Here is a 24896-nt window from a genome sequence, read left to right on the forward strand (position 1 = left end):
AGTAGCATCACAGCATAAGTTTGTTGCAGTTGTCAAGGTCTTTATTAATTTATTAAAATGCTAATAAAAGTCAAGTGCTCTACAGTAGTTAGTTGCATCAACATTGTAAAAATATAAAATGTACTTAACATTAGTGTGTAAAATGACCCAGAATGTTGTTCTTTCAATTTACTGGACAGGTGATCCGTCTGTGTCTGTACCTCTTCCCTTATGGGTCTTTGATGGCTTAGTTTAGGTTTGGCCAACCAGAGATTCCTGCTTTGAGAGCTAGTCAGTCCCTCCAGCCTCTCATAACCATGAGCCCTTGAGTGTACTTCATTTATCACTGTGAAGCATTACCATTACAGTTACATTGTGTCACAGAATGGGGATCTCGATTCTAAAGGTGAGGATAGTAACAAACTTCTGTTAAAAAACTTTTTCTGCATGGCAATAGGTTTTGGTGGCTGTCTAGATAAGTCAGGTTATAGGCTACCTGTCACACTCCACTTGTATTAGACTTACCTAAGTATGCTGGACTGTACCTGGATGGACAGTGTATTTCCCCAAGCTTTTTGTGGGATTCATATTGAACATAGTTGATCTACCTTGAAACACTTCTAACAGCTCAGGTGGACTTTTAGGTAGTAGGAGAGAACCAAGAGACTTCACACGGCTAAAATAAATGAGAAGTTTTTCAAAAGTAAAGGAAGTATTAGTAAGTGGCACAGTTTACATCATGAAAGTCTACAATACTACTTGAAACCAAAATATCCTCGGAGAGCACTGCATGTATGACTTCTGAAAATATCTTGCTATTTTTGTACTGTCTTTACTGCATTATTTTGAGTATACACAATGTTTCACAATTCATGTTATATACTTCTAGAGGCTGTAGAGGGGACTCAGTAGACGGGACTCAGTAGACGGGACTCAGTAGACGGGACTCAGTAGAGGGGACTCAGTAGAGGGGACTCAGTAGAGGGGACTCAGTAGAGGGGACTCAGTAGAGGGGACTCAGTAGAGGGGACTCAGTAGAGGGGACTCAGTAGAGGGGACTCAGTAGAGGGGACTCAGTAGAGGGGACTCAGTAGAGGGGACTCAGTAGAGGGGACTCAGTAGAGGGGACTCAGTAGAGGGGACTCAGTAGAGGGGACTCAGTAGAGGGGACTCAGTAGAGGGGACTCGGTAGATCCAGTTTTACATTGGAATCCATGTCCGGAAATGTCATCGAACAATGCTACAAAGTGTCAAAGCTATAGGTGTCTGTGCCTGAAAATGTGTGTGTATACAGGCTGATAGCCTTGGGAGAGCCAGTCCTGACAAAACTCTACCATCTGGTGAGCAAGATGTATGAGACAGGGGAAATTCTCTCAGACTTCAAGAAGAATATTATAATTCCAATCCCAAAGGAAACAGGTGTTGACAGATGTGAAAATTACCAAACTCTCAGTTTAATAAGTCACAGCTGCAAAATACTAACGCAAATTCTTTACAGACAAATGGAAAAACTGGTAGAAGCCGACCTCGGGGAAGATCAGTTTGGATTCCGTAGAAATGTTCGAACACGTGAGGCAATACTGACCCTACGACTTATCTTAGAAGAAAGATTAAGGAAAGGCAAACCTACATTTCTAGCATTTGTAGACATTGAGAAAGCTTTTGACAATGTTGACTGGAATACTCTTTTTTAAATTCTGAAGGTGACTGGGGAAAATACAGGGAGCGAAAGGCTATTTATAATTTGTACAAAAAGCAGATGGCAGTTGTAAGAGTCGAGGGACATGAAAGGGAAGTAGTGGTTGGGAAGGGAGTGGGACAGGGTTGTAGCCTCTCCTCGATGCTATTCAATCTGTATATTGAGCAAGCAGTAAAGGAAACAAAAGAAAAATTTGGAGTAGGTATTAAAATCCATGGAGAAGAAATAAAAACTTTGAGGTTCGCCGATGACATTGTAATTCTGTCAGAGACAGCAAAGGACCTGGAAGAGCAGCTGAATGGGATGGACAGTGTCTTGAAAGGAGGATAGAAGATGAACATCAACGAAAGCAAAACGAGGATAATGCAATGTAGTCAAATTAAGTCTGGTGGTGCTGAAGGAATTAGATTAGGAAATGAGACACTTAAAGTAGTAAAGGAGTTTTGCTATTTGGGAAGCATAGTAACTGATGATGGTCGAAGTAGAGAGGATATCAAATGTAGACTGGCAATGGGAAGGAAAGCGTTTCTGAAGAAGAGAAATTTGTTAACATCGAGTATTGATTTAAGTGTCAGGAAGTCGTTTCTGAAAGTATTTGTATGGAGTGTAGCCATGTATAGAAGTGAAACGTGGACGATAAATAGTTTAGACAAGAAGAGAATAGAAGCTTTCGAAATGTGGTGCTACAGAAGAACACTGAAGGTTAGATGGGTAGATCACATAACTAATGAGGAGGTATTGAATAGGAATGGGGAGAAGAGAAGTTTGTGGCACAACTTCACCAGAAGAAGGGATCGGTTGGTAGGTCATGTTCTGAGGCATAAAGGGATCACCAATTTATTACTGGAGGGCAGTGTGGAGGGTAAAAATCATAGAGGGAGACCGAGAGATGAATACACCAAGCAGATTGAGAAGGATGTAGGTTGCAGTAAGTACTGGGAGATGAAGAAGCTTGCACAGGAGAGAGTAGCATGGAGAGCTGCATCAAACCAGTCTCAGGACTGAAGACCACAACAACAACGTGCAGCCTGATTGTGTGATGCTGTTACAAACTTCCTAAAATGAGGGAGAAAGATAAATGTATCACTTTCTGGTAAGAGTCCCTGTACCAGAAACAAAAGAGTTGAAGATTACAAGCAAAAACCATTCTGATACCTCTGACAGTGACATACGTGTACTGGCACTATTGTTGCTAAGATTGTAGGATAGGAAACTTTTCAGAGGTGGTAGTATTTACCAAAACAAGTGAAAATGTCTAGTGAACATGGGCTCTAAAGTGTGTAACTTACAAGCTCTGAACATTTGTTCAATAGATGAGATGAGCCGGCCGGTGTGGCCGTGCGGTTAAAGGCGCTTCAGTCTGGAACCACGTGACTGCTACGGTCGCAGGTTCGAATCCTGCCTCGGGCATGGATGTGTGTGATGTCCTTAGGTTAGTTAGGTTTAATTAGTTCTAAGTTCTAGGCGACTGATGACCTCAGAAGTTAAGTCGCATAGTGCTCAGAGCCAGAGCCAATAGATGAGATGCATTTCATAGCGGTGAACATGTAAAAGTGCTCATAGGTCCTCAGATATGTATTTTAGAGCCCATGCTTACTGGATATTTTTCCTTGTTTTGCATATTATCACCTCTGAAACTTGCCTACCCTACAATCTTAGCAACAAAAATGGTTCAAATGGCTCTGAGCTCTATGGGACTTAACATCGGAGGTCATCAGTCCCCTAGAACTTAGAACTACTTTAACCTAACTAACCTAAGGACATCACACACATCCATGCCTGAGGCAGGATTCGAACCTGCGACCATAGTAGTCGCTTGGTTTCGGACTGAAGGGCCTAGAACCGCTCGGCCACCACGGCTGGCCTTTAGCAACAACAGTACCAGTACTTATTCATCTGTCTGAGGTACCAGAGCGGTTTTCGCTAATCATGTTCTAATCTTTTGTTTCTGGTACTGGGGATTCATTTATCCTCCTCCATGATGTTAGAAAGTTTGTAACATCATCATGGAATCATCCTGTATATACATTCTTTTACAGGTGCCAGCACCTATAACTTTGATGCTCTGTAGCATTGTTGGATGACATTTCTGGACATTGATTCCTATGTAAAACTTAATCCACTAAGTGCCCTCTACAACCTCTAGAAGTGTGTAACTACCCCTCTAGACAGTATTTGAAGTATGACTGTTTTTACTATCACTGTCAACACTATTGAATTCGTACTGAAAGATCCTGTGCAGCATTCTATATTTGAAGACGATATATTCATATCATATCTATTCTCCAGCCCCACAACCACCACCCATTAGTTGAATCTAACAATTATGGGGCTGTGTTAGTGTTCTTTTTTACTTTTTAAAAGTTCAATTTTTTTACTGAAGTGTGGAAAAGAGAGACATAGTTTCAAATTTTTTAGAAATGCAAGATTTCTGCATCCACATTTTATTTTAGGCCTATCTAGTCACCCTATATTGGGGACTTAAAAGTTCTATCCCTAAAAGCATTGGATATTTCAAAATATGGACAAGAAGCAGTAAAACCCGTCAGCACAGTTTGTAAATATTCTCTCTGCAATATTGGCTTTATTCAGGATGCATGGTCTGTGTGTTGCAAGAAAGTCCTATTTTAAGATGTTATATGAAGGAATTGAGCTGGCCACTGATGCAGGTTTAAGACCAGCCATATTCCTGGCCTGTTGGCTGAAGCTGGTGAGCCTTCACACAGCAGGTGATAACTCTTCACAGCACAACATATGACAGGTACATAAAATTCTACCCATTCAGCAGGCCCCATTATTCCATACCATTAATCGGAAACCAAGGAAATAACTTTTTAATAATTATTGACAAGCAGCAATGCCTTTTGAGATACACAAGGGTTTTCCTTTTAGGTATATGACATCAGTCATATGCTGATGGGAAAAAATATAGCACAACAAATTAATTAATGTAGAGTAATGTAATTTTAGTAACACATTTTTCTAGGTAACATATTTAGGAGATTAACATTGCAAGATCATAGTTTTATGCAAGTGTGAGATAAGCCATTGAAAATGTGATATGCTGGTACATTAATAATGGGTGTAATAGCCAGAATGTTGAATGCAAACATGCAAATGTGCACGCATTGTGTTTTACAGGTGTTGGATGTTAGTTTGTGGGTTAGAATTCCATGCCTGTTGCACTTGATTGGTCAGTGTAGGAACGATTAATGCTGGTTGTGGATGACCAATAGAGTTGTCACTCAATGATGTCCCATATGTGCCCAGTTGCAGACAAATCTGATGATTGAACACAACACATTTTAGAGCACGTTGGGTTACAACTTTGGTATGTGGAGAAGTGTTACCCTCTTGGATAATGCCCCTGGAATGCTGTTCATGAATGGCAGCTCAGCAGGTTGTGAATCACCAGATTGATGTACAAGTTTGCAGTCAGGGCCCATGGAACAACCACAAGAGTGCTCCTGCTGTCACAAGAGTCGTATCCCAGATCATAACTCCAGGTGTAGGTCCACTGTGTCTAGTACTTAGACAGGTTGGTTGCAGACCCTCAACTGACCTACTTTTAACAAACACACAGCTATCACTGGCACTGAGGCAGAACTAGCTTTCATCAGAAAACACAGCAGACCTACACCCTGCCCTCCAACAAGTTCTCACTTGACACCACTGAAGTTGCAAATGGCAGTGGTTTAGGGGTGGGTTGAATGCACGCTACAGGGCATCTGGCTCAGATATATCCTTGGAGTAACAGATTTGGAACAGTTTGTTGTGTCACTGTGGTGCGAAGTGCTCCTCAGATTGCTGCTGCAGATGCGGTATGTGCCAAAGCCATAAGCCAAACAGGATGGTCTTCCCTCCCAGTAGTTCTCATGATCACCAGTGCCTGGAATCATATAGGCCTACAGTGGGTACATTCACACCACCAGTGCCTGGAATCATATACAGTGGGTATATTCCCACCCAAGTCTTTCTGCAGTATCATAGAAGGAACATCCAGCTCCTCATAGCCATATTATACAATCTCATTCAAACTCAGTGGGGTGTTGATAATGGTAACTTTGTCGCCTTAAAGAAATTCTTGACCGCCATCAACTCAGCACATCTAACCTCGAAGGTAAGTAATGCTAATGACTGTTATAGCGTGTATTTAAAGCAAACCTGATCTGCTTCCTCATTCACGTATACAGTAATGGTTCTTATGTGACTGGTTGAAATGGGAATAGAAATAATCTTTCTGATGTTGAAAACATGCCTATCAACATTTGTTTGTCACCCAACTCCTCCTTGCTGTTGTGATTTCTTGCCCCCCACCCCCCGAACCTCCCCTCCCCAAATCAGTCTATCATTTATACAAAAGTTGGAGTAGATGACCATCTTGGATCCCTAAGGCACCAGAATTATTTTATACTTTACAAATAAAACAGAACCTGGACTTTTAATGAAACTTTGCACTGTTTATTTCATCATATTTTAGATACAAAAACTGTTTAAGCAAGGTGTCTTCCTTGGCTATTCAATTACTTTCCCTGACCATGTCTTCATCATTTATCTTATGAAAAAATTTAAAGTATATTGCAGACAACGTCATGTGATCCTGAAGACACTGGGGCTTGGAGCTGATGAGATACCCACCAAAGTAAAAAGTTTCTCATCTGCTCACATTCATTTAGTGTTCAACAAATGCTAAAACAGATGTATGCAGTAGAGAACACATTACTCCTGCTTCAATAGCTGGAGAAACATGTCTGTCTCTATTGGTACCAGAACGAGCAGGTATTGGGGAAAATCAGCAATCTGTTAAACTAGCAAGTGAAGTTAGTGGTAAACACTCCCTTACATCTTACTGAATCAGAGTGTGATACAAATGTGAGAGGTGGTGTAGCTGACACAGGATAAGAAGCTGTGGTTGGTGAAGTCATCTATCTGACTTAGGTGTACCTTGTTCTGATGGAGCAATGTTAACTTGACCCATCTCCTAATTATGGGCACTGTCCTTTTACACATGGCTTCATACTGCACAGGAGGAACTGTTCTTCTCCTTCCCCACTCCCCCCCTCCCCCCCCCCTCCCCCCCGCCCTTTCTCCTTTCCCTCTTCCTTCCATGTTGTTCATGGCATAAAAAATGACTGATGTCACATTTCAACTGAGTGTATTTTATATTTTGCTTGGAGAGCAGAAGCCAACTTCATTGGGATGAGGAGAATGTGATAAACCTCTTAAAGTTTTGTTGATCCTTTGGAATGAGCGCAAGCTTTTAGGGTGGAGCTTTTAGTATGTTGCAAAGTGGGTTGCTCAGCAATGTTTTAGTCTAGTGATCACCTGGCTGATTTTTCTGCTGTGTAGTTTCACACCCTATTCTGTCAGATCTCTCATTTTTATCATAAGTTTTAGAACTGACAGATAATATGAAATATCATCATCATCATCATCATATCACTCCCCCCTTCCACCTTTGTCTACTGGTACACTAAAAAATTTATATCTTTCTATTCTAGTTCCAACTTCTACAATGTACTAGTGGTATCAGTGCTGTTGTACCAATAAAAAAATGTGTATTTTGCCAAAGCAGAATCTCTACTGCGATACAGCATAATATTCTGGGGAATTTAGAATGCTAACAAAAGTTATTTCACAGTGCAAAAGAGAGTTGTATGAGTCATGAAAAGGGCAGCTCCCAGAAGCTCGTGCAGCTTTTATTAAAAAAAATTGAGTCCTTCAATTGTCTTGTTCATCCCAGTTTGCAAGTAATAATCATCATTGAGAAAATCATAGGTGGTAATAACCAGCTTGTAGTTAGAAACCAGGGTATATAGATCCAATATTCAGATAAAAAACTGAAACAAAATGGACCCCTCAAAGCAGTAAACAAGCTGTACAACTACCTACCTTGTTACAGCAAAATGATCAAACATATTTCTGCATTTAAAATAGCTGTTCAAATCTAGCTACTGCAAAAGTATTGTTATGGTGTAGCTCAGTATCTATCAGGTTAAAACCTGAGGCCTACATTATTATTGTAATAAGCAGTGATAATGGAAAATTTGTGTTGATTGTGTTTAGTGTGAAACAGTAAACAGACTGCAAAAGTCAAAGATCTGTTGACAACTATCTCATTAGTAAATGTTCTTACAGTATAAATAAATATTTGTTAACACAAAGAAGTAGAATTAGACCACACACTTTTATCATGAGTCATATAAATTGTAAATATCTTATAATTTTCAAGTTTGTATCTATTGTAAAAAAGCCACACTTTTAAACTATGATCACAGAGATACAGCAAAAACCATAAATATTTTCTTAACTAGATTAATTGTTATAAATTCATAAGCACACAATTGTGTCTTTTGTGCAAAAGAGGTTTGTGTGTGTGTGTGTGTGTGTGTGTGTGTGTGTGTTTGCACATTTTTGTAAGCAGATTCCCTGTATATATGTGATAGAGATACAGTTTTATAACCAATACATTAATTCACGTTGTCTCATCTCCTCATAATACTGACTTGTCCCATATCAGTTTGTATCTATGTACAAAAATGATAAAAGATCAGTAAAGTAATAAAATACAGTTGCTGCACAGAACTTAGTATACTGTTGTTACTGCCCCCCCCCCCCCCCCCCCCCATTCAATATCCGCATTGTGTAAGAGATTATTCATAAAAAAAATAGGTGATATCTCATTCAAAAATCATGTGCCATTACCAGTGTTCCTGTAAATATAGACTTCTTAAAATATTAAATATAATATTGTTTTGCTTCCCATTTCAGGCACTGATTGAAAAAGACTGGCTAGCATTTGGTCATAAGTTCACTGAGAGGTGTGCACATATTGCAGGAGAAGTGAAAGAGGTGTCACCCGTTTTCACGCAGTTGATTGACTGTGTGTGGCAGCTCACTCAGCAGTTTCCGACTACATTTCAATTCAATGAAAGGTTTCTGCTAACATTACATGATCATGTCCACTCATGTCAGTTTGGAACATTTATTGGGAATTGTGAAAAGGACAGGTTGGATCTGAGGTCAGTTGATGAATATTCATACACTTCAATAAAGCATTGGTTAATAAGCATAGTTAATTTTTGTTCTGGTAATATGGAATGAAGGAATTTTGTTATTAGAAAGAATGAAATTTTAAAGTATGATCATTTACATTTAGTAAAATTTGAACCATGTGTAACATATTTAATACATTTTACTTAATTGTATATGAAGGATAGATTTCCAGAATGAAGCTGGTATGAAGTGTAAGATATAAAAAATTGTACTTACATTAGGCAGTCAATCTATTCTACTGTTATCATGTTTGTTCAGAGTCTTGGGTAGATTTCCCACTTCATTATTGAAGCATCACATTCTCTCCAACCAGTTTTTCTATCTTACTAGACTTGGATAGTTTAATCATCAAAGCCATTGCTGGTTTCCCTTCTTGCCATTGTCCAACAAAACTAATAAGCCATTTCTGTTGACCTCTATATTGATTGGATGTTAAACCCTGGGTGTCCGCTTTAGAGTGCTATAATTTTTGTCAACTTTCCTTTATTTATCAGTTCACCTCTACTTGGTAAGCAGAAGTAATTCTTTCCTTTGTTTGGCTCTGTTAAGTTCATTTGGTAAGGCCTGTTAGGAATTATTTAGCTGTTTACCACTAGTTGCTTGAGAAATGTTGCACCCCATGTGATACAAATAGAACCCAGGTCAATCTCATTTTCAAGAAGGGCTGCTAGTCAATTCTAAGAACTATCATAGGCACAAATTTTTTAGATGAATTTGCAGCAGAGTACTAAAGCAAGTATTGTACATAATTATAACTATTATTTAGCCCTTTCAATAGCTTTAGCATGCACATTAGAAAATGGAAGAGTGGATGGCGTATTTGTTCATGTTTGGAAGGTTTGAAATGCAGTTTATGACTACAATTTAACTGGCATAATTTATGTATGAGGGTAAATCAAATATGAACTGGAATTGTTTTTTGGTAACTTTATTGAATCAGCAATAACAAAAATACACCCATCTTGTTTTTCTAAATCTTCTCCTGACTTTCCACACCTTTTCCCATAGAATTGGCAACTTTTTGATTCAGTGCTTGAAGAAAGAAGAGGGATACATGTGCAGCCATGCAAGCTCCTCTACCACTACGTTGTCATAAAACTGGTATTCTCAAATTTCTTCTTTCAAAACATATGTGGTAGTCACAGGATAATACACACAAATCTGAACTGTAAGAAGGATACTCTAGAGTTGTCCAATGAATTTCCTTCTTTAAAGCAGCAGAATGAAGCCCTGAATTGCTGCACAGAAGGTCCACATTTCAGATTGGTTGCCAGCATTGTTTGTTGTGGTATGTGGCCTTTGCCAGAACAAACGGTTTCTTCCTTGAGTTTTGCACAGAGCCTCCTAAAACTTTCCACAGGTTTGGTGCCTTCTTTTTTGAGAAATATGATGATTATCGACTGTGCAATAGACTTGTGTAACTCTTGCTTGCACATGGTGGCCTGACCCAAGTGGTTGGGTCACAGTAGCTACTCCAGACATCCTCCCTAACATTCTGTCAAGGTCACACCCATTTCTGTGTACTACTGTGCCAATAGATTTAAATTCCAATTCATATTTGATAGTAAATTATGTTCATGGAAACCGTTTTTTGTAACACTCCTGAAATGCGGTCTAGTGAAACATTATGCTCTTTTAGCATCATCATTTGCCTGAAAATCTAAGGTTATTGTGAACAAAATGTTATATGTAACCATCTCCAGGAAACCACGTCATAAGTCAGACTATCAAATTTTTCTTTTATTAGGTATTATTTTAGTACGTGAGGTGGTGATCAGTTTTGTGGAAGCTAGATGTGTTCACTGTAAATCTGAATTTTCTGTGTGCTTTTAAGGCAACAGAACTGATTTGACATGTTGTGACCCAGAACCTTTGGAAGGACTATGGAGGATTTGGAAAGAATCACCTGCAATTCAATTAGTAGATGAAAGCATGGAGGAGGGTATGGATCAGCTGTTCATATGTGGGTGGTATTGCATTTGGATGGTAATGGTGTTGTTGCTGTGGTCTTCAGTCCTGAGACTGGTTTGATGCAGCTCTCCATGCTACTCTATCCTGTGCAAGCTTCTTCATCTCCCAGTACTTACTGCAACCTACATCCTTCTGAATCTGCTTAGTGTATTCATCTCTTGGTCTCCCTCTATGATTTTTACCTACCATGCTGCCCTCCAATGCTAAATTTGTGATCCCTTGATGCCTCAGAACATATCCTACCAACCAGTCCCTTCTTCTTGTCAACTTGTGCCACAAACTCCTCTTCTCCCCAATTCTATTCAATACCTCCTCATTAGTCATGTGATCTACCCATATAATCTTCAGCATTCTTCTGTCGCACCACATTTCAAAAGCTTCTATTCTCTTCTTGTCCAAACTATTTATCATCCATATTTCACTTCCATACATGGCTACACTCCATACAAATACTTTCAGAAATGACTTCCTGACACTTAAATCTCTTTGATGTTAACAAATTTCTCTTCCTCAAAAATGCTTTCCTTGCCATTGCCAGTCTACATTTGATATCCTCTCTACTTCGACCATCATCAGTTATTTTGCTTCCCATATAGCAAAACTCCTTTGCTACTTTAAGTGTCTCATTTCCTAATCTAATTCCATCAGGGTCACCCGACTTAATTCGACTACATTCCATTACCCTCGTTTTGCTTTTGTTGATGTTCATCTTATATCCTCCTTTCAAGACACTATCCGTTCTGTTCAACTGCTCTTCCAAGTCCTTGGGTTTGCCTGACAGAATTACAATGTCATCGGCGAACCTCAAAGTTTTTATTTCTTCTCCATGGATTTTAATACCTACTCCAAATTTTTCTTTTGTTTCCTTTACTGCTTGCTCAATATACAGATTGAATAGCATCGGGGAGAGGCTACAACCCTGTCTCACTCCCTACCCAACCACTGCTTCCCTTTCATGCCCCTCGACTCTTGTAACTGCCATCTGCTTTTTGTACAAATTATAAATAGTCTTTCGCTCCCTGTATTTTACCCCTGCCACCTTCAGAATTTGAAAGAGAGTATTCCAGTCAACATTGTCAAAAGCTTTCTCTAAGTCTACAAATGCTAGAAATGTAGGTTTGCTTTTCCTTAATCTTTCTTCTAAAATAAGTCGTAAGGTCAGTATTGCCTCATGTGTTCCAAGATTTCTACGGAATCCAAACTGATCTTCCCCGAGGTCGGCTTCTACCAGTTTTTCCATTCGTCTGTAAAGAATTCGCGTTAATATTTTGCAGCTGTGACTTATTAAACTGATAGTTTGGTAATTTTCACATCTGTCAACACCTGTTTTCCTTGGGATTGGAATTATTATATTCTTCTTGAAGTCTGAGGGTATTTCGCCTGTCTCATACATCTTGCTCAGATGGTAGAGTTTTGTTAGGACTGGCTCTTCCAAGGCCGTCAGTAGTTCTAATGGAATGTTGTCTACTCCTGGGGCCTTGTTTCGACTCAGGTCTTTCCGTGTTCTGTTAAACTCTTCACGCAGTATCGTATCTCCCATTTCATCTTCGTCTACATCCTCTTCCATTTGTCCTCAAGTACATTGCCCTTGTATAGACCATCTATATACTCCCTCCACCTTTCTGCTTTCCCTTCTTTGCTTAGAACTGGGTTTCAATCTCAGCTCTTGGTATTCATACAAGTGGTTCTCTTTTCTCTAAAGGTCTCTTTAATTTTCCTGTAGGCAGTATCTATCTTACCCCTAGTGGTATATGCCTCTAGATCTTTACATTTGTCCTCTAGCCATTCCTGTTCAGCCATTTTGCACTTCCTGTCGATCTCATTTTTGAGATGTTTGTATTCCTTTTTGCCTGCTTCATTTACTGCATTTTTATATTTTCTCCTTTCATCAATTAAATTCAGTATTTGGATGGTATAGCTCAAGTATTGAGCTGTGTTTTATTCACTTATTCATTCACACATTGTGTTCCATAAATCTCAACATGTAGGAAAGCCTTCAGAGGTGTGGAATGAATCAGTCAGGATACAAATTAACAGTTAGAAGCAACCACTGCTGTCTGCTTTTGCAAAGTATAAATTATGAATAGTGCTGTTGTATTCACCCTGTTAACAGACTTACTTCAGTATTACTTTATCTAAAAGGCCATTCAGAAAGATATGCAAATATTTTAATATGTTATTCTACAAGGTAAACTAAAGGAAAAGGTTCATATAAACATAGGTCTGGAAATGTTTAGTTACAGAGTTATGGCTAAAAAAAGATTTTGCCTGAAATTTAGCAACTTTGCTAATATGACGCCATCGCAAAACTGTTCAAGGTTAAAGTAAAGCAAGATTTCCATTTATTTTTTTGTTATTGATCTGGCGAATCTAATAAAACATGTCCCAGACGTGTATCTGCAGTATTTTTCAAGAACATCCAGAGAAGCAAATAAGTAGTTTCATAAACATTTTAATTTAATAACTACTGGACCTAATTTGTTTTTTTTTTTTTTTTTTTAAATTCCAGACAATTGCACAAAGTTTTCGACAGAAGTTGTAGATAATTTTATTTTGAAAAAATGATGGTAATAACGTTAACTGAAACTGTATGAATGTGTCAGAGATTCTGTTGTTATTAATACCTACCATAGCACACGTGAATTCATGTTAAACCGGAAAAAAACAAATCTCACTGTTAAGGAAGTTCAACAGTGTGCATACAGTTTCAGAATACATTCACAATAAATGTTCAAAAAGGTCTCCACCGAGTTCAATGCATTTGGGTGCACGTGTATGAACTGATTTTGTTGCTCATTTCAGTTTGACAGTGTTGTTCTTCACTGTTAAGGAAGTTCAACAGTGTGCATACAGTTTCAGAATACATTCACAATAAATGTTCAAAAAGGTCTCCACCGAGTTCAATGCATTTGGGTGCACGTGTATGAACTGATTTTGTTGCTCATTTCAGTTTGACAGTGTTGTTCTTAATTCCGTCTATTGCATTCATAATGTGAGCTGGTAATGCCTCATATGTATTGACTTTGTCCTCATAAACTATGTCTTTCATCTGTCCCCATACACAAAAATCCATTGTTATTAGATCGAGCAATCTGGGTGGACACAGATGTGTAGCACCATGACCAATCTATTTATGGGGAAAATCTTCATTTAAAGGTGTAGTAACAATGTTAGTGAAATGTGGAGGTGCGCCATCATGTTCAAAATACATTTGCAATCGCATAGCAAGTGGAATATTTTCGAGCAAGTGGAGCATTTCTTCTTGAAGGAGTTGTAAGTCTGTCTCGCCAGTTACACGTCTTGGGAAAATGAATAGTCCAATAAAGTGTGTGTTGATTATACCCCACCACACATTTATGGTAAATCATTGCTGGAAATTATGTTGCACTGTTGTATGTAGCTTTGCTTCAGACTATTCGTGATTGTTATGTAAATTGTTTATACCATCTCAAGTACACTGTGCCTTATCAGTAAATAAAATGTATTTGTGTAACTGCCAATTAGTGTTTAACTAGTTTTGTAACTCCAAGTGAAAGGCAGGATCTCCTGGGTGTAAATGAGACACTTTTTGTTTACGGTAAGGATACAGATTATTGTACTTCAGTGTACGCCATACCTTAGATTGTGAAATGCCTAATCATTGAGAGATACATCGTGTACTGGTACCGGGGCTATGTTGAACAGCATCCATAATGTCCTCCTCATCATCTTCACGTATCGAGTTCTCGTACTGATTATGAACGGTGGGTAGAGAACCCAAGTCCTATAACATTCGAAATACTCCACTAATGGTTCATTCATTTGTAATCCTCCAAGTTGGGTGATGTACGCAATATTTGTTAACTGCAGCTGTAGCATTACCATCACATTTTCTGTAAATAAACACCATATTGGCATATACCTCTGTTGTAAATTTGAAAGGAATGCCTGTTTCGTAAATAATCTACAAACTACAACAGTTACTATGTGGTTTCACTTAAATACACTAGTGTTTTTATGTTCTTAACTTGTTTGAAGATTACGAAATGATTGAAACAACTCACTAACAGATACCAACAATGACTTTTTTTAAAATTAGATTCACCAGAACAATAACAACCAATGGAAATCATGCTTTACTTTAACCTCATACAGTTTTGCGATGGCTTCATATTAATGAAGCTGCTAAATTTCAGGCAGAATAATTTTTATTAGCTGTAACTTCATAACTAAATATTTGCAGACCTTTGTTTATATAAACTTTTCTCTTTAGTTTTACTTGCACAAAAACACATTACAATATTTGCATATCTTCGTGAATCTCTTTGTATGTTTAATAAGAGAAAGCAGCCACTTTTGTAAAAGGGCACAGCTCCACCTTTTACGCTACCCAATTACTTTTTCTATTTAATACTTCAAACTAAATATTTATATAACTTTACTCCATACACAGTTTGTAGTCTACATAAAGGCCACAGCAAAATTTCCAGCATATTGAGATGAGGATTGCTGATTGTTGTAGGTGTGCTTACCACAATTGGCTAGATGACATGGAAAGACTTTCTGATGTGCAGGGGTAGCAGCTATTAAATTTGAGGAATTATTGGTACGGGAATAAACATGGACAGAGGTATGAAAGTTACTGGCAGGTTAAAACTGTGCGCTGGAGCAAGACTCAAACTCGGGACCTTTGCCTTTCATGGGCAAGTGCTGTACTCGGGATCTTTGTCTTTCCTCTGCGGAGTGAAAATATCATTATGGACAGAGGTAATACTGGAGTCAGCAGTACCATGAAAGATACAAAATTGCTGCCTGAAGCATTTTTATCCCCAAATCAGTTTCAGAAATTCTATGTTATTCTGGAAAAAACAAATTTGATCCGCTTGCAATACAAAACAAGAAATCTTTTCAAATTTTAAAACAAATTTAAGGCATTATCCTTCTCCTTCTGCCTCTCCCTCTACTGTAGACAAGAGGATTAAAAACAATATTAAAGATACTCGAAGATTGTCTGGTAGAATAGAAGATTTGTTTTAAAGATGAACGACATATATATTCCACAGAAATCATTCCAATGCTCTCACATTCTCATAAGGTGGTGGTAAATCTGTACAGAGTGCTACAGAAACTAACAAGTGATAGCAAATCCCACCACAAGATGATATCAGTGGACTGGACTGAAATGTCCTCTGTGTTCAAGTTGGCTTGTGTTAGATGTTCAGTGCTACCTTTTCGTCATCATACTCTCATATATTTTGTGATTTTTTATTATTCCAGATTTGTTATCCACCATCATTCTTTAGTTTTACTCATATTGATGTATTGTTACTGACAGCTAATTGTGAGTATTGCATTGGAAATTAAATTTCTGTTGTAACTCAGTTTGTTAGCTATGAATCTTTTCTTTTCAACTCTTGCAGTTTGCGTCCTTTTTTCTTTCTGCCTTTTCTTGCTTCTGATGAAGGATTTTGTAAAATATTCAGAAGATAATTTGGAGCTATGTTTATATCATCATCAGCCATTTGGCTTCCAGAGCTGGGTAAAGACCTCCTATATGTTTTTCCATGCATCGTGATCTTCTGCAAAACATACCCATGTTGTTCATGTATGTTTTCTGATATTGTCTTCTATTAGCTTGTCATCTTCATGTTCAGCAAAGAACTTCTTTGACCCATTTACCATCCATCTGTTCGGGTAGATGTCCATCGCCCCTCCATCAAAATCATGTTTTGGGTCTTTTGCCTGCTGAGGTGATAGCTCACACTGACCCAGTTTAAATGAGCTTACTTTTCTGTGATTTTAATAGACTTTCTTTTATAAGAGCATGGACTAAGAACTGATGACTGTTCATTGTAACAGTCTGGAAAAGTTGAGTAATATATTTTGTAGATGTTTATTACACCATGTATCTCTAGCATGTGTCTTAAGTTGGAATCTGTCAACATAGAAATTGAAGGCACAGTGGGAAGAACAGGATAATAAAGGACTCTGGTGTACTGAAAATAGCTTACATGGTGAACTCTTGGAATGTGTGTACAATTTACTCTCTGTTGTTAATTACTGTGCCTTGACTCATCTTAACTGATGAAAAGTGGTGTCCGTCGGACATAAGTGTCTTCATTGTTTTCTTTTTACTTTTATTGTTTCTAATTGTTCTCTTGCCAAATGTGCATTGTAATATATCTTATCCTTTCAAAGACTTTTATGAGTACTTCTTTTTTTAAATTTTGGCATAGTTTATAATGTTCTGACAATTGTTTTTTTTCTTTTAATAATCGTTTTGTTTCTTTTTCAGATTTTGTTTTCTTTTTGCTGTCTTTGTATTTGTAACATATTGTGCTGTTTGCCTGAACAATATATTTGTTAAATAACTCCCCCCATCTGTTTTCCTCTGTAGCAGCCATCTTCCTTCCACGTCCTTCCCTAATCTGATGAAACCAATGGCCTTGCTGTTTGGTCCCCTCCCCCCATATCAACCAACCAACTGTCTTTCTATCTTCGTAACAATTTTTACTCTTGCTGTCAAGAATGTATGATCAATGTGCAATTTGAAATGGTGTAGGGCTTCTGTCTCACATTGTACAAATTTATTTTTTGATAAAAGGCACTAAATTTCTTTTGCCATTATTTTTGACAAATTCTGCTAATGTATGACCTGTCATTTTTGGTATTGCATCTAGAGTTACCCACGGAAGAATCATTCTTTAGTTTTGTTGTGCTTCACATTAAAGTCCAGTCCACTAATATCATCTTGTGGTGGGATTTGTTGTCACTTACTGTTTTCTGTAGTGCTTTGTAGCAGTGTACTACCACCTCATCACAATGTGAGCAGATTGGTGTGATGACTTTTCATGTTTAAAACAAATCTTGCTATAGTACCAGAGAATCATCCAATATCTATACTACTGTTTTTAATCCTCTTGTCTAGAGTAAGGGAGGAGAGAGAGATAGAGGGGGGGGGGGGGTGGGGGGGGAGGGAGACATTGCTGCCATTTAATTAGTAGATTGCATGGGTTCATCAAGCATATTTGTTTGTGTCTACAGGCATCTACAATTGGAATGTGTGTGTGTGTGTGTGTGTGTGTGTGTGTGTGTGTGTGTGTGTGTGTGTACTTTAGTAGCTGCAGTAATGTTCACTTGATTGGACAACATGCAAATGTTTTGTCAAACAAAGTTTTACCTTTGTTTTAGATTATCAACTAAAACCTGAGAAAATGATACTTCCAAACTACATTATCATCTTATAACCCATTTCGGTTGAGTTGTCTTAGCATCCACATCTCTCTCCTTTATTCCTTCCTTTTCTCTTGTGTCTGTTTCAATCAGTCTTTTGCCTATTTCATTTTAGCCTGTGAACACTTACATCTGAATCTACACATTATCAAAAAAAAAAATTATTACTGATGGATCAACATTCTATGTCTATGACTGCCTATGGATAGATTATTCCATTATGTAGTTTGTCCACATTTTAACATTATTAATGTCCAGAATAAATCTTTCATACTGCAGCAGATTTGGCTTTGTTTTGAGGATGAGTGATTAAAAGTACAGGCTGTTACAGAAGGTACAGCACAGCTTTAATGTGTTATAGCATCCAAACTGAAGAAGATATTCATATCATGTTTGGGCATACTTGATACACTATCTCATAAAGTTTTTATGCCGTTCAGTCAGTTCCCACATCTGCACCTTTAGTGACACGTGTAACGTCTAGTCTCTATTGAAGCTCTACGCATGATTAGTGCTACAAATCCACATCAGCTGTGGCAATGGCAGCAACAGTGTAGTTGACAGGCATTTGGTGGTCCCTATCTTTGTCACACCTCATGGGAAGAAGTCCACCAGTGTACGGTCAGACAACCATGTTTGCAAGTTCCTTTGAACCTTCGTCTCTGATTTGGTCTGAATAAACCATGCCACACACTGAGCTGTTTCTCGAATTACTGTCGGTATGCTTCACTCACAAGAATTTGCAGCACACGCATACAAAACTTTGCTTCTTTGTCACATAATCCAAAGATGGTGTAAATATCTTAATTAGTTTGGATGCTGTAACGCACGGAAGTTGTAGCATACGTTTTGAGACATTCCATACATGAAACAGCCAACACAGTATGCGTAACAGGAGAAAAAGTATAGTGCGTTTTACATGAGAAATTAACTCTGGGATTACTGTTTGTAAGATAAAAGCCACACTTGTTGAATATCCACCAAAAGTATATGCAAAAATTAATTTTTCTAGCAGTGTTTGGATCAATGATGTACTTTCGAGTGTTCAAGCAAACTGTTGATTGCACTGCCTGAAGTACAGTCATGAAATGAAATATGATGAGATCAATATCATGGTGCAAACAGAAAATTTCTGCACCAGTGTAATTAAGGAGTCTATCACAGTAAAGATGTCAAAAATGTTTAATAGACTGAACAGAGTTCTAAATTTAAGCATAGGTTGGGACCCACACTCAATCTATCAAGATATACCCAGCCATCTCATCCATCAGATCTGGAAAAAAGAGACTTGACCTTGGTGATAAATGGTAACACGTAACTCAATAATTCTAGCAGGTTGAAGTTTAGGCAGTGAATATGCATAATGAGCCAACTCAGCAGCAGCTGAAGAAAGGTTGCTCTGTGAAATATGGTGCAGAAAAATGGAATCAACAACTCCTGATTTTTTTTTTTCCTGAGTTTTCAGCCAGGTGGTGTCACCCATATGGTGTGATATTTTGGCAAATTGAAGATGGAAACAAATCAATTTGCTGAAATATCACGGAATTTGCTGAAATATCACACAATTTGCACTAAGCCACCCAGCTGAATACCCAATAACATTTCAGAATAATTGTATCCCAGGAAAGCATAACAATTCAACTCAGCTGAACACTCGAAAGCACTCTGTTAATTAATCACACTGAGAAAACCTGAGAAATCATAAGTCTGTATTATGTTAAGAGATGAAGCCAGTGAGCTCTGGGGTACAAAAGGAAAATTTTTATAACTGTTAACTTGCAGACAGAAATAAGTGAATAAAAACATGCACTGGGAAAGAAACGAAAAAAAAACCTCTTTCTCATCATGATTGATAATGATAGTGGAAAATTGGTGGATTTGAACTATGTGATGTTGAATCATCTATTGTATTCATGAGTTTTGGTAGCCTCTGACTTCCACCAATTGCTTCACTAAAGGAAGTTTGTTGCTGGAAACTGGTAGAGTCTAGTGTCATGATTATGCAAGTTATAAATGGTTACTTTGCAGACCTTCCTTAAAGGTACTGCAGGGATGGAATCTGCTGACTGAAAAAGTGCTGAATGAGTTGTGTTGACCTAAAAGACACTAATTAAAAAATTGCCCTCTTGACCTAAAGCATTATTTCGCTGCCAGTTTAATAACTTTCCATTTGTCATCATTTGTTATATTTATTTTCAAACAATTGTGAAAATTGTCACTTTCCCCTAAACTCTACTGAAATTTTGTATTATTAATTGTACTAAAATTGGACCTGTATGTACTTCTTCTTGTATGCACTTCTTCTCGTTTGCTTATAAACTTTTCATTTTTCAGGCTGAATGAGAGAACATATTCTCTTTGGGGCTATATGGCAAATCATATGAACGAGTACATTAATCCACTCTACTGTTCAGAAGGGACGTCTGATATGCTTTCTCCAAATTTGGCACCACAAAATATACGGTTTTGGAGAGGAATGTACTGTCGCTTTGAAAGTGGTGTCCACCCACGTGAACCATTGGGTGATTTGTTATTGGCCACTTGTGATCATAGTGCTTCTCTTGAGGATCACATAAAACAGCTTAACAAGGTATTTAGTTTGGAAACTAAATCCTGTATAATGTAATACCATCCTAAAATGTTTGTTGCAAAGAGCCTCTCTCAGCACAGAAGTCAGAGGGAGCTACTTGATGTTCTGTTACAGAGAGGGATGGGGGCAGGTATATAGTGAAAAACTACAGTCAAAAATAAATTGGAGGTAAAGTGCAAAACTGTACCTTCTTAATGCTATACAGATGAAACACAGGATCTGATGCTTGAAAGACCAAGAAACCTTGGTGCCCTTTGTAAAAGCATGAAATTTCTTGAAGTGTCATGTGGTGTCACAAGCTCTAATTTCACATGTTACTGTAGTAAATATATATTGGAGAGCTTAATTTCCTCCCTTTGGTGTTGAAACAAAACAGCCACATATTTTGTCTCTGTTATTACTTCAGTTTGTTACATAAACTTCCACTAAAATTGTTGCCACCACCACCACCACGACTACCAGGGGTTACATATGACAAACAATATGCACGGTACAAGAACTATGCATCAAACACTGGTGACACACCAGGCTTCTATAGCACATGCTTGCATCTCTGAAGGTACATTGAATTGTTATTCTGAATAACACAGATACTGCAGTATCATATATCATATTTATGCACCGATACCAGACTGCGACATTTCATTTGAAATGTCCTTCCCTGTACAGGAATTATGTTAACATGTGTGCTGGTACAGATTGTGCTGCAGGAATGATAACATGTGGGTATTTGGGTCTGGCCATGAGTCATGCACGGATTGCCAAAGTGGTTAAAGGTGACTGCTCGTTGTTGTTGTGGTCTTCAGTCCAGAGACTGGTTTGATGCAGCTCCCCATGCTACTGTATCCTGCACTAGCTGCGTCATCTCCAAGTAACTGTTGCACCCTACATCCTTCTGAATCTGCTTAGTGTATTCATCTCTCGGTCTCCCTCTATGATTTCTACCCTCCACGCTGCCCTCCAATACTAAATTGGTGATCCCTTGATGCCTCAGAACATGTCCTACCAAATGATCCCATCTCCTAGTCAAATTCTTCCACAAATTTCTCTTCTCCCCAATTCTATTCAGTACCTCCTCATTAGTTACGTTATCTACCCATCTAATCTTCACCATTCTTCTGTAGCATCACATTTCTAAAGCTTCTATTCTCTTCTTGTCTCAACTAGTTATCATCCATGTTTAACTTCCATATATGGCTACACTCCACATACATACTTTCGGCAAAGATTTCATGACAATTAAATCTACACTCGATGTTGAAAAAATTTCTCTTCTTCAAAAACGCTTTTCTTGCCATTGCCAGCCTACCTTTTATATCCTCTCTACTTCGTCCATCATCAGTTATTTTGCTCCCCAAATAGCAAAACTCATCTACTACTGTAAGTGTCTCATTTCCTAATCTAATTCCCTCAGCAGCACCCGACTTAATTCGACTACATTCCATTATCCTCGTCTTGCTTTTGTTGATGTTCGTCTTATATTCTCCTTTCAAGACACTGTCCATTCCTTTAAACTGCTCTTTCCAAGTCCTTTCCTGTCTCTGACAGAATTACAATGTCATCGGCAAACCTCAAAGTTTTTATTTCTTCTCCATGGATTTTAATACCTATTCCGAATTTTTCTTTTGTTTCCTATACTGCTTGCTCAATATACAGATTGAATAACATCGAGGAGAGGCTACAACCCTGTCTCACTCCCTTCCCAACCACTGCTTCTCTTTCATGTCCCTCGACTCTTATAACTGCCATCTGGTTTCTGTACAAATTGTAAATAACCTTTCGCTCCCTGTATTTTACCCCTGCCACCTTCAGAATTTGAAAGAGGGTATTCCAGTCAACATTGTCAAAAGCTTTCTCTTAAGTCTACAAATGCTAGAAATGTAGGTTTGCCTTTCCTTAATATTTCTTCTAAGATAAGTCATAAGGTCAGTATTGCCTCACGTGTTCCAATATTTCTACGGAATCCAAACTGATCTTCCCCAAGGTTGGCTTCTACTAGTTTTTCCATTCGTCTGTAAAGAATTCGCGTTAATATTTTGCAGCTGTGACTTATTAAACTGATAGTTCGGTATTTTTCACATCTGTCAACACCTGCTTTCTTTGGGATTGGAATTATTATATTCTTCTTGAAGTCTGAGGGAATTCCGCCTGTCTCATAGATCTTGCTTACGAGATGGTAGAGTTTTGTCAGGCCTGGCTCTCCCAAGGCCGTCAGTAGTTCTAATGGAATGTTGTCTACTCCCGGGGCCTTGTTTCGTCTCAGGTCTTTCAGTGCTCTGTCAAACTCTTCACGCAGTATCGTATCTCCCATTTCGTCTTCATCTACAGTCTCTTCCATTTCCAGAACATTGTCCTCAAGTACGTCGCCCTTGTATAGACCCTCTATATACTCCCTCCACCTTTCTGCTTTCCCCTCTTTGCTTAGAACTGGGTTTCCATCTGAGCTCTTGATATTCATACAAGTTGTTCTCTTTTCTCCAAAGGTCTCTTTAATTTTCCTGTAGGCAGTATCTATCTTACCCTGAGTGAGATAAGCCTCTACATCCTTACATTTGTCCTCTAGCCATCCTGCTTAGCCATTTTGCACTTCCTGTCGATCTCATTTTTGAGATGTTTGTATTCCTTTTTGCCTGCTTCATTTACTGCATTTTTATATTTTCTCCTTTCATCAATTAAATTTAATATTTCTTCTGTTACCCAAGGATTTCTACTAGCCCTCGTCTTTTTACCTACTTGATCCTCTGCTGCCTTCACTACTTCATCCCTCAGAGCTACCCATTCTTCTTCTATTGTATTTCTTTCCCACATTTGTGACAATTGTTTCCTTATGCTCTCCCTGAAACTCTGTACAACCTCTGGTTTAGTCAGTTTATCCAGGTCCCATCTCCTTAAATTCCCACCTTTTTGCAGTTTCTTCAGTTTTAATCTACAGTCCATAACCACTAGACTGTGGCCCGAGTCCACATCTGGCCCTGGAAACGTCTTACAATTTAAAACCTGGTTCCTAAATCTCTTTCTTACCATCATATAACCTATCTGATACCTTTTAGTATCGCCAGGATTCTTCCATGTATACAACCTTCTTTTATGATTCTTGAACCAAGTGTTAGCTATGATTAAGTTATGCTCTGTGCAAAATTCTACCAGATGGCTTCCTCTCTCATTTCTTCGCCCCAATCCATATTCACCTACTATGTTTCCTTCCCTCCCTTTTCCTACTCTCGAATTCCAGTCACCCATGACTATTAAATTTTCGCCTTCCTTCACTACCTGAATAATTTCTTTTATTTCATCATACATTTCATCAATTTCTTCTTTATCTGCGGAGCTAGTTGGCATATAAACTTGTACTACTGTAGTAGGTGTGGGCTTCGTGTCTGTCTTAGCCGCAATAATGCGTTCAATATGCTGTTTGTAGTAGCTTACCCGCACTCCTATTTTTTTATTCATTATTAAACCTATTACTTCATTACCCCTATTTGATTTTGTATTTATAACCCTGTATTCACCTGACCAAAAGTCTTGTTCCTCCTGCCACCAAACTTCACTAATTCCCACTATATCTAACTTTAACCTATCCATTTCTCATTTTAAGTTTTCTAATCTACCTGCCCTATTAAGGGATCTGACATTACACGCTCCGATCCGCAGAACGCCAGTTTTCTTTCTCCTGATAACCACGTCCTCCTGAGTAGTCCCTGCCCGGAGATCCGAATGGGGGACTAGTTTACCTACATCTACATTTATACTCCGCAAGCCACCCAACGGTGTGTGGCGGAGGGATATTTTACCCAAGAGGACGCCATCATCATTTAACCATACAGTAAAGCTGCATGCCGACACGGGAGAGCAAATTGTCATATTGCTGTCACACTTACGTAATGATATAACTCAATTACCTTATCAGTGTAGTCTCAAGGTAAGTGCTGGCACAAAGATGTTCTCCTTTGTAGAATGAGATTTTGCCATCTCATAAAACAAAACACCCAACTAATGCTTGCTTTGAAGTCCTTTCTGTCAGTGTTGAAAATGGCAACTATCTCGCGAGCTTTGTTCTGAATCATTTCATAAGAGATAGTACAACCATCATTCCAAAATTCATTGACATAAGGAATTACACAATTATCAGTTTAGGGGATATTTCCAGTTTCAGGCCCACAGAAAGATTTGGAGCTTGCCTTTGCAGCCATGAGTTTATCTTTTTGTCTCCACCAATATCATATTGAATTAGGATCAGTGGAGAAATGTCTTCCTGCAGCTTTTACTCCATTTGTATCGGCATAAGATAACACTTTTAATTTAAATTTTGCTGTGTAATTTGAATATTTTGACGTTATGACGACTTGTAACAAACTGACCTAGATATACGTCTGCAACTTAAGTTTTCAA

General features: G+C 38.3%; 1 protein-coding gene across 3 annotated transcripts in view; it reads left to right on the plus strand.

Moving 5' to 3' along the window:
• LOC124709117 (myotubularin-related protein 8) overlaps positions 1-24896 on the plus strand; it is a 412763-nt gene that overhangs the window by 343367 nt on the left and 44500 nt on the right. For all 3 annotated transcript variants that reach the window (XM_047240772.1, XM_047240774.1, XM_047240773.1), the window contains exons 9-10: positions 8450-8700; positions 20252-20507. In XM_047240772.1, the coding sequence (XP_047096728.1) occupies positions 8450-8700; positions 20252-20507 (507 nt within the window). The remainder of the gene's footprint in view (positions 1-8449; positions 8701-20251; positions 20508-24896) is intronic.

Source organism: Schistocerca piceifrons, chromosome 7 (genome assembly GCF_021461385.2).
Source record: "Schistocerca piceifrons isolate TAMUIC-IGC-003096 chromosome 7, iqSchPice1.1, whole genome shotgun sequence".
Taxonomy (NCBI): domain Eukaryota; kingdom Metazoa; phylum Arthropoda; class Insecta; order Orthoptera; family Acrididae; genus Schistocerca; species Schistocerca piceifrons.